The sequence below is a fragment of the Solanum pennellii genome, chromosome 11 (genome assembly GCF_001406875.1).
Source record: "Solanum pennellii chromosome 11, SPENNV200".
NCBI classification, from domain to species: domain Eukaryota; kingdom Viridiplantae; phylum Streptophyta; class Magnoliopsida; order Solanales; family Solanaceae; genus Solanum; species Solanum pennellii.
The window spans coordinates 64,017,928-64,030,056 of NC_028647.1; the positions used below are offsets into that span (position 1 = coordinate 64,017,928).

General features: G+C 29.1%; 1 protein-coding gene across 1 annotated transcript; it reads right to left on the reverse strand.

The window, feature by feature from the left end:
- Positions 1–1,524: 1,524 nt before the first annotated feature.
- On the reverse strand, positions 1,525–5,451 carry LOC107002899 (cytokinin riboside 5'-monophosphate phosphoribohydrolase LOG3). Its single transcript, XM_015201104.2, has 6 exons — positions 5,275–5,451; positions 4,441–4,538; positions 4,243–4,273; positions 2,705–2,804; positions 1,998–2,212; positions 1,525–1,836 (listed from the first exon to the last, which is right to left on the reverse strand). The coding sequence occupies exons 1-6, from the start codon at positions 5,401–5,403 to the stop codon at positions 1,705–1,707; spliced, it is 705 nt and encodes a 234-aa protein (XP_015056590.1). The 5' UTR covers positions 5,404–5,451; the 3' UTR covers positions 1,525–1,704.
- Between the last annotated feature and the right edge of the window lie 6,678 nt (positions 5,452–12,129).

Below are 12,129 nucleotides of genomic sequence, written 5' to 3' on the forward strand. Positions count from 1 at the left end.
CCCACCTCTCATCCCATTATTTTTTTTTCATAAATAAAATTTTAAAAGTTTTGCTAAGTCCAATCATTATAAATCATGCCTAGTGTCCAATTATTATTGTTCATTTTAACTCTTTTGCATATAGCCTTGTGGCACACCAAAACTTAATGCAGAATTTTCAAGTATATATTTGAGTACCCCATGACCAATTTAGTCAAATTATCATCACAATAATATATATATTTGATCGAGTTATATTTTCATGAGTTAAATTTAATCACTGCATAATAGCTAATATTTTTCTTAATCCCCCCCCCCCATACCACATAAACAAAAAAAGCATATAGTTTTTCGTCCATTTTAATTTATGTGATAATTTTCGAATTTCGAGAGCTAAATAAATAATTTTTTGGGTGTGTTTTTCAACATGTAGATTTTATTTTGAAATAATTAAAGTTTTTCTGTCCAATTTTTCTATCAAATTAAAAAAAAAATTGAAAAAATGTACAAGTACCCCCTCATTTTTAAAAATAAATCTTATGATTTGCGACTTCAAATTTAATTAAATCCTAACACAAATACAAAATCTCAGACCAAAAAACCAATAAAAAATAAGAAAAGGAATAGTGGACTATATGGTATACAAACAAATGGATCAAGATTATACAAGTTGTATTATTGGTTTGAGTCAGAGTTCCATAAGGACAAAAAAAAAAAAAAGGGGAGCCTTTATTTTCCATTATTTTTGAGGTTTGTGCAAATCTATCATGATTTCAATATTATTATATCATATAAATATTTACTTTATCTCACTATAAATTAATGTAAATAGATGCAAATTATGACATTAATTTTAATTATTAATTGAAAAAAAAAAGAAAGAAATAAAAGCATGAGTCTTATATAACTCACTCAAAAAGGTTTTTAAAATTTTTAATATGTAATTTTAATCGTTAATGAAATTAAATACCTTTGCATTATTTATTTATGTTATGTATCAAAAATATTAAAGTTCAATTAAATTTATAGTACGAACAAATATCTCCGTTTCCTTTATTTTCTTGTCTTGCCAATTTGAAACATGAGTGCTTGCCTTTCTAGTCACTAGTCACTAATCTTGTATATTTTTGTTCTTTTGTTTTATTTATCGTATACTATTCATCTCGAAAGCATTCTTTGAAGCAAAAATTCTGATAAATCAACGAAATTTGTCAGGATATCTTATAAAAAAGTGTTTGGTTAAAGATTTGTTGCAATTTGAGTGGTACTATCCATCCTACTCTATCACCTATATCCTTCTTGTCCCTTGTTTCATGAGTTATTCGTTATTCGTCTATATGACTTTTATCGGTATATAGCAGTGATTTTAAATTTATGAGTTCTGAATTCAAGAAAATGCAACTTTTTGTAGGTACTTGATAAAAACTTATACCGATTTAAAATAGAAATACAAAATTTGAGTCAAAACTATTGAATTCAACGATAAATAAGAGAAATGTAGAAGTACTAACACAATTTGCATATATATATATATATATATATATATAAATAAATAAAAGAGAATTGACACTATCCCTATTCCATGATACAATGTCAATTGAAAAATCCTCAAACATGAGAAATAATATTGTTTGAGCACTTGTTTTCTGCAGTCTAAATTATACTATATATTATAAATTGCTAATTTTAATTTCTCCCCTAAAAATTTAATCTTTTCTTCATATTTTATGTTGGAGGATTATAGTTAGTTAAACTAGCTTGATGGTATCTTCCATTTGGTGTAGGGATATACTCTTCTAGCTCCTCTTTTTCCCAATTAAGTTTTGAAGCAACATTTTCTTGGCTTGGAGAGTACTCCTACAAAATAAAATACGAGCTCGTTTGAGTTAGCTGATCAAAGTAAGAAGTTACGTGTTTGGATAAAAGTGTTTAAACTGATATGTTGGGTGAAAATGTGTTGATAACCACTTAAAAAAAACATATAGATACGTTAAAAAAGTGCTTATAAGCTAGTTTACCTCGAGTTTATTCATAAGTTCGTTGGCTGTAGGGGCAGATACAAAGATTTGACGCGCGTTAGGACAGATGAAACCTTCCTCTACTGCTTTGTCAATGAATGCTAAAAGGGAATTATAGTAACCATCAACGTTCAATAGTCCTACCGGTTTGTCATGAATTCCGAGTTGAGACCATGCTATAACTTCAAGAAGTTCTTCTAGGGTTCCATATCCACCTATAAACATTATCATACGTTCAATTGTGTGATCATCTAATCTAACAGTTTGCGTAACAAATAGGTATTTTGTTAACCTATTTTACCATAAGTTAGTCCTTGGAAATTAACAACATTTAGTTGAAAGTATACTTCAAAGTGAAATTCCACTAGTACTTTTGGTTCAACTTTGTGTGTTCATGTATATAAATTCATAAACCAAATCGGGAGTCTTGAAGCAATGGTAAAGTTAACTCTACCTAACTAATAGATTACATGTTCGAGCCGTGGAACCAACTACTAATGTTTACATTAGGATAAGTACTTGTCTACCGAACTTGAATGGACGTGAGACGATGCGACTATGCCCCCTAACCAATTAGTAAAACTCTAGTATTAGAGCATAACAACTACAACAACAACATATTCAGTGTAATCCGACAAGTGGGGTCCGTAAAAACAATGTGGTGAAAAATGGGGCAAGAATCTTGGAAAAGGATAATGAAAACAAACCAGGTAAAGCTATAAAAGCATCAGAATGTTTAGCCATCTCTGCTTTCCTCTGGTGCATATCTGCAACTGCTTTAACCTCTCCCACTGTTTCACCAGTTATCTGCAAATAGACACACCACATACCAAGTCAATCCAAAAAGGATTGGTGAGGGTCTTTTTGTATAATTGTGGTGTCTAATCACCATATCAAACATATCACAACTAATTTTACGGGATATCTGTTAGTTCACGCTAAAAAAAAAGGTAGTCATACCATAACTGTATATCATGCTATTTCCAGACCCCATTTGTGGGATTACACTAGATATGTTGTAGTGCATTTGAGCTAACTTGAGTACATATCAACTAATTTCATGGGATATCTGTTACCTTCCACTAACACAGATACCGATAGTTTTGTCCACTAAAACTTGAACAATATGAAAACAATCACCTAATAATTCTCAACTTTACTTATTGGATCCTTAGGTGCTTATAGGAAATTGTATATATATGACAAGAATAGTACTAAATTGGAAGAATATGAATGGGAAGTACATGACAAAGGGAAGGAGAACAAAAATACTTTCTAAGTACAGTATTCCGTGTTCACGTAGGGTTTCAGAAAGACGTGCACTCAAAAGAAAGTTGTTAGACAATCTATCATAATGCAAACATCACCGGCTAAGTACACAATTCGAACATGTGACCTACATAAGAACACAGTAAAGACAGTCTAGTGCACAAAGTATCTCCCATTCACAAAGGATCAATAGAAGTGACAACCTACCTCACAACTCGAACCTATACCCTATAGATCATACGTAACAACGTTACGATTGCTCCAAGATTTTCTTTTCTTTTTTGATGTCTAAAGTAGCAATGAGGACCCATCTACTTACCATAAAGGGGACCAGGAGAAAGGAAAAGGAAGGGGACAAAGAAAAGGATGGATTTTAAAGAAGACAAGATAGAAAGCAAATTAAACACAAATAACCAAACTAAATACTAACAAAAATTCTGTTTATGCACTTTAGGGTATGTCCCATACAGACAAGTGCAAGAACCATGTCCCAAGATAATAAAGATGAGGTTGAAATTCCACTAATAGACTACCACAACATCAACAAAGAATAAGAACCAAAAAAAAAGATGAATGCTAAATACCTTATGTTTCTCCTTCCTTTCCACTAACCTACGTTGTTCGAGATCTTCAAAAATATCGTCAAGTACATACATATTGGACCCTCCAAAAATAGTACTCCTTTCGTTTCAATTAGTTTGTCTAGCTGTCTTAACATAGAGTTTAAGAGAAAAGAACAAACTTTTGAATCTTGTAATCTTAAACTAAAAAGATATGTAGAATGTAACAAATGTGTTTTAATCTCGTGGTTTCAGATATGCTACGTGAAAAATTAAAACTAAAGAGTAAGAGGCATTCTTCTTAAAACAGACAAATAATTGACACGAAAAAAAGTATATTTTTGAAAATTTGACACGAATACAACAATATTTTAAAGAATTCGAACGACACAAATGCAAGAAGAAAAAAAGCATACCTCTCTAGGCATGAGTGTCCTTGGAATCACTCTGAATACAACAACATGATAAAATTTAAGTCAGTGTGTGTAATCATAACCAACTTGTTGTAGCAAATAACTTATCTTATTTTTATACTACAAATTTGACTTTTTATAAAATATTACTATACGTATGAATCTTTTAAGTGATCTGATAATGTAGACGTTGAAACTCACCCAAGGACATGTCGACCGCCACTGTAGACTGCTTGAGAAACCAATCCCATCAAGCCAATACTTCCTCCTCCATAAACTAAGTCTATATTTCTTGATACCTTTGTATACAATCAAGAATAATAATGTCATAAAACTGAAGTAGACGATGATATAATAACAATATATTCAGTATAATCTATCGATTTTTATCCTACCTCGTAAAGATAAACAAGTTGTTTATGCTATTCCATCAACTTAAACAAATAGTGGACAATCATAGTTCTTTAGAAACTTAATCAAGAAACTAGGGGTGGGGTAGGGTGGGGGTAGAGCGAAAAAAAATATTATAAAATTAGCCCCTTATGTTTGAAAAACAACTTAAATGACATATTTATTATAAAATATCAATTAGAAAAGTTTCAAGAATGTTCTTTCAAAGTATAGAGCCTTGACACATAAATTTATAAAAGGGTGAATCAATACTCAAATCACTTACTTTTTTTTAATAATCATAGTGTTCGAATTAATTTGTTTATAATTTCACGCTATAGGATGAATCAAGACTCAATTTTTTTTCATCACCATTATATTCAGACTCTTTAAAAATATCAATAGATGCGTATCGAATTCTTCAAAGGTAGTATATTTTTGGAAAATTCAACGTGGATACAATATCGAAAGTGAAGAGTCCACACAATCTACACATAATTTCACGAGGTACCACGTAACTCTATCCATCAAAATTAGACAAATACGAAGAAACATGATATGTCCTAAGTTCTCCTAGTTATAATTATTGGAAACAAAATCATATGTGCTAAAAGCAGAGTTAAAAAACAGATAATTTTTACTCACAAGTTCTTCTCCAAGCTCAACTGCAGCCTCTTTATAGCTACTTTTCTTGCCAGGACTACTCCCACAAAACACACAAATTTTCTTGAACTTTGATTGCTTCATTTCCTTCTCCAACTTCTCAATCTCCATTTATCTAATATGTGTGTTGAGTAGTTGCTTTGTTTGTGTATATATTGATGTTATTGATAGTGGCCTTTTTGTAGTAAACCTCCAACACTACACCCCACACACTTGGAGGTGGGGGTAAGGGGGGGTGTAGGACCCAATGTTGTAGTATGCAAATATGAAAAAATATCCATTAAGATAAATACTAGTATCACACGCTCAGAACTGGACATCTGAAGTATGGACAATATACTACGGTGACTAAACAAGAATCGGAATGATTCATACTTTGATATCTTGAGATTGTTCGAGTCATATAAAGAGATCATCCGCCGCCTCTTCAACTATTTTAGTAGAGGATTCTTGATTTTTTTTATTTTTTTTTATGGTCACGTGCTTCTACAAATTGCATTGTTGACAAAACCAAGCTTGACACGCTTATTTCCACATCCACTCACATTGCTATCAGGTATCTTATTCCTCCTCTCTACCCTTCTCTTTAAGTGTATTACTCAATTTGCCCCTTCACTTTGTTATTTCGGTCGAGGATCTATCGGAAATAACTTTTTTGTCCTGATAAAGATAAAAGGTAAGATATGCATATGCCTTATCATCGATGATCATCAAACACTAAATGCATTTGTTTGGTATATGGGATCGGATAAGCATATTTAATACTAGGTTGCGTGCACTTTGACTAATTCAACGGGATCATTTTCCTTCAGCAACATGTACCAGATAATTCTGAATATTAAGGTAAGAACATATGGGAAGAAATCAGCTAGTGGTTTATCTAAGGTTCGACGTTTTGTATGGGATAGTAATTCCACCATATAGTATAAATGGTGAGATAAAACGATCAACTAATAACTCAAACCAAACCAAACATGGATATGTAAAGGTAATCTCAAATTATATTTCGAGATTATTATCCTTTTATCACATGTTTCAAATGACTTACTTATGAAATTACACCGAAAATATAAAAAAAAGTTCGAGATGATTCAGAATATGAACTTTATGCTAAGATCGATGAATATAATTATAAAGATCTCGTAAATAAGATTTGAGACAGTAGAATGTACATAAATTTTAATATATTATAGTGAAATTTGAGAAGGATATTATATAATTTGTATACCACACAACCTTAAAGTATGATTATTTTTTTCCTTGAATTCTGTGTAAACGTGAAATGTTTAATACTCATTCCTTTTTCTTAAAGTTCCAAATACCAAGTGGCCAAATTAAATCTTTACTTACCCATCTCATAAATAACCAAAAAGTATGATTGATAATACATTGGAGGAACATAAGTGATCACATGGGAAATTGAATATTATTAGGATATAATCAAATTTATTTAAACACTAAAATGACCCTACAACCTATGTTTATCCCCTTTAACAATTGAAACAAATGCATAAATGAGTCAACCTCCATTGAGTCATATGCTCATAGAAGTAAATGGTATAACAAATCATCTTGCAAAGTATGTAGCAAGTAACCATATAGTGTCATCGAGGCGGCTGTTTCGAGTTCTGAATATAAAAAAATCACTGATAGTCCAAATGAGCCCCATGCAATAACAATCTAAATTAATTAAACTCCGATGCAGACACCATAACACATGTAGTAATAAGTATGAATGTTATAGAGAACTTAATGTTTAATTTATTCTATTTCCTATAGTTGAGGGCATTCTTTTAGCCCTTTTTTTTCTATTAATATAATTTTGTGTTTATTTGACTATTAATATATGGACCTACTCTTTGTGAGGATCATGATTTGATATAGTGAATGGGGCATTGTCTTCTCATTATCAAACAAGTGAAGCACACTAATTAATAATGGCATCATCACTACTCTATATATCCCATGCTTTAAATTTTTATCTACATTTTTTTTTTGTAATAATTGAAAGAGGATTAATTGATGACTATGGAAGTGGCAATCCTAACAAATTCCACTATAAAAAAAAAACTAGTAGTACAAATTAAGGCCGCCACTAATTTGGCTTCTTTCACTTACCAACAATGTTAGGGTTGGGATCGAATTAACGAAGCGCGTTATACAAATATTAAAACTGGACTTAAACGTCTTTGGATTCTGCTAACAGATATTGAACGATGATTTATCAAATAATAAAAAGAAGTATTTTGAAAGAGGTACGACTTTTAGTATTATTTAGTCAATTGACCTATAAATATGATAATAAAATAATGAAGCGTTTATACAAAAGTTAATAAAACAAATATTGGATGATGATTTATTAGATCTATCACAAAAAGAAGTATTCTAAAAGATGTGTGGGTTTTAATATGATTTTGTCAATTGACTTATAAATATGATAGAATTTATATTAGAATAATATAAAATTATGAAGAGAATAATATTTCCTGTTAACAGATAGAATCATGATTTGAAGTATATTATAACTTTATAAGTATCCAAGAGGAGTCGAACCCTCGTTAAGGAGTATTAATAAAGTTTATAAAGCAAGTCTAATTTTTATCGTTAACTCAAGAGATTACTTTGTTATTGGTAGAGTAGGTCACAGATTACTTCATATATTCAAAATGTATTATCTGATTAATTTAAATTTATGTCATATAAGTTATTTTATATCAGAGATTTTAAAACTCTAAACATTAAAATATGAGACCTCTGATTAACACTGCAATAAAAATAAATTTTAGCGGCAATAAATAGACACATGAATAAAAAGTGTTATAAAGTATTTACTGGTATTAGTTAAGTATCATTAGATTCAAGGTCGCTAAAGTCTCTAAGAACATATACAAAGAATATTAATTACCGCTAAAAGTATATATTTAATGACAATTAATAATTAATATCGCTAAAGCTTATTTTGACGTAGTGTAAATTGCTAAAAAGTATAATGAATTCATTAAAAAAAAAGTGTACAAATATACTTGTGTATTAATCTACGTATGACAAGTGTGTATAAGATAAAAGATGACCACACCATGAAGAAGAGGTAGATATTGAGAGTAGCTTTTTAATTAAAAACAACACGTTTTATATACTTCAAAAAAAAAAAATTACTACAGTGATTACAATTTCTGGTCATACCAAACTTTTAATAAAGTATTTGAATTTTGAAAATAATTGTAAATATTATTTTAAGAGATTTATAAAAATAATTTTTTTGACGAAATTGCCACGATCGATGCGTGTAGGCCTTGACAAACGCTGCTTGCTGTTGGCCGATGTCGCCTGGCCGATCCACGCATGCCACGATCGATGTCACCTGGTCAATGCACGCAGGTCCTGACCGATGCCGCAGACTACGACTGATATCGCTAAGCAGATGCGCACACGCCAAAGATAATGCGTGTAGGCCTTGACTGATGTTGCATGCCTTTGGCTGACGTCAAATATGTAGTTCTAACCCTAACCCTAACCCTAGTTCTCTTCCAAAAGCTTAGGATGTGTCTTCCAACGTCCATAATGGTGTTTATATATCATCGTTAGGGTTTAGAATTGGAGTAACTAATAATCCGTTGTAGACTATTTGGAATAATCAAGAACTTAGAATCAGAGACGGATCAAAAATTTAAAATTTATGAATTTTTAATTTTTTTTAAAAAATATTAAAGTTTAAGTTAATATATGTTAAATAAATTTTAAAATAAAATAGAGGATGTAGAATAGAAATACTAAACCCTGTTGAATTCATACTACTATAGGAGTATTATTAGTTTCAACTCCTTTTTATAGTCTAGTAATACTAATAATTATAAGTTTCTACTAATGTAAAAGAATTTCAAGAAATAAAGAAATTGATTTGGGAATTTACAAAAAAAAGGTTTATTGCTTGTTATACTGCGACACGTGTCCTTAGGATAAAGAAAGTAATAATTTTTTTTTAAAACACTAATATGATATGGAAAATATCATTATCAAAAATGCATTATATCACTTAAACATTTTATATTTATTTATATGTAAGTGTATAGTTGATTGGCCATTCAAGCAAATCATAGAATATCATGATATTCTATTATCTTTTTTTAGCCAATTTTAACCATACTTCTTTTTAATTTACTTTCATCATTATTTAAGTATCAATCGAAATTCCAAATTGGCTATGTCATATTTATGCTTACTATTTTTTCAGTTTGAAAGACAATCTAATGATGATGTGATTATATTGAAGTATTTTGATGATCAAGTGAATTTCAAGTTATTTAGAGCTAAATTGAAGTTAAACGAAGAAGGAAATCATAAAAAACGAGTTGGTGTCATGGCTACGCATCATTATGGGATCACATTCGACACTTAGCCATATAATTGAGAAGTTTGATCAAGTCGTATTGTATAATTAAAATCTTAATTAGATGCGGATCGTGTCAAATCGGTCCACGGTTAAAATTATAAATTAATACTCATACTTTACCCTTTATTGACAACATAAAGTTTTGAAGAAATAAGGAATCAATAGAGGTTGCTTCACAAGATTAACTTAGAATATTCGACTTGTTGATTGTTACTTTTTTTTTTTTAAAAAAAAAAACCTTTTTCTTTTAGACTTGATAAAGAAATAAGATAAAAAATTGTACCTTAGTTATTGATAGAGAAATAAGATATAAAGTTGAAATTGGAAAACCATATTCTAAGAGTCTTTTTATGTGGTTCACATTGAAGTAAAAAAATCAGTTTAGAGACTTATGATATTTTTTATTGATACGTAGAAATAAAATGTTTGTGGTAATCTAGTTTGGATTACTGACACAAATAATAAAACTCTAATTGGTCACGTTTTAAACATTATAATAGACTCGTAATTCTTTTAACGACTCTTTATTATGAGTGGACCGAACTTGATAATATTTTTCGACACTCATCTGATTAAAAAAATAATGTCCATATTCAACCATTCATTTTTTTAATGCCTAGGACCACTATGGAAATTTCTAACAAAGGTATTTTGTTTTAGCTTCTCTCTTTTTCATTGTTGCCTTCTTAAAATGGGAACTTTAATTTTCACTTGTGTTGTCTAATGGGGAAAGGAAAATATCACTTTCATTATACTTCTTGTTTTTCTTCTTTAAGACTTCAAATTTATTTGTGGTGTGTAAACATTTTGGTACAAATCCAGAAAAAAAAAAAAAGATAACGCATCGTTAAAGGTTGCGATAGAATAAATAAATACTTTCCATTTTAATTATTATCTCGGATATGAGCTTTAAAAATAAAGTAAAACAATCTTACGCATAAAGACGAATTCAAGATTTGATTTTTATGAATTTCTATAACAACTTCAAGTTTATATACAATGACAATTATCATTTCGAGTTAATGAATTTCTTAATAGAAATACTGAACCTGTATAAAAATTACTGAATTTCCATAGACTCGTACACTATAATCTGTTAATATATTATGAAAAATATATTACTGAACACCGAGTGAAAAATCGAGAAATATATGTAACATATGCCAATAATGTATATGTCATATATATGTCAACATTACAACAATTCAACCAGAGAATTTTGGAACCTCCTTAGAAAAATCAACAATTAATATTAAAAAAAGTCAATGTTCAATTTAAGACAATTCATAAGTAGTTTTACATAGTGGGCTGCAAGATTAAATAGATTATGATATTTGATTGGAAATTAGAGGAGGATGGGGAGTTTTATAAATGATATTTTATGTTAATTGTGAATTAATAATTTGTACTTTAGAATTTATTTCATAATACATGCATTATTATATCAAATCAAATAATGTAACTATAATTTTATATTCCAAATTAATGTAGTAGATATGTGATAAAAAAAAACAAAAATGATATAATTAGCACATGTCATAATCCAAATTAAATGCAAAGTAGAGAGAGAAAATAAGTTACAAGTTAAAGTATCTTTGGTATAGTTCCTAATATTTAAATTTTAATTATGAAATATTGAGTACATCAAATTCAATTTTAGGATCTAAAATTAATTAAAATTATTTTTGAGAATTAAAGTTTATTGTAGATAGACATATTTGAAGGTCGAGGATTAGAATAGAAGATTAGTAGATAATTACATGTTATTTTCTCATTATTAGTAGTACTATTATTTCTTTAGTCTCCTATTTTCTTAGATTTCGATTTTATCATTATTGATTGTTTTTTTTTCTTTATTATTTTCATATAACGTTACAGATATTTTTTACTGTAATTTTTTATACTTGTTTAATATGTTTTTTTTTTAAATCAAAAATCTATCAAAAACAATCTGTTTATCCTTATAGATTGAGATAAGACTACACACTCTTTATCATCGTTAGACTTTACGCGTAGGATTTTACTGAATATTTTGTTATTAAAATATGACAATTAATAAGAAATAACAGGTCAACTTTTTGAAAATTATGTTATAGGTGTCATCCAATAATAAATGAACACATAAGGACTATTTATTACTTATGATTAAAGTAAACAAACCGACTTTATTTTTGTCCATAGTGTGTGTGTTTTATGTTGTTTTCTTGATAAATTTAAAGTGGTTAATTTTATGGGGTTCAAAATTAATATAAAAGATGATTTGTGTAGGCAAAAAGTGAACAAATTAAAGTTTAAAAAAAAAATTAGATAAAAAAAGGAAAGGATAGATAACCACGTAAATGCAACAATTTTTGATATGTTATTTTCACCAATAAAGATGATTTGACAATGTTGATGTATGTATTGTCTTTTTCAACATTTTATTAACAATTTAAAATAAATTATTA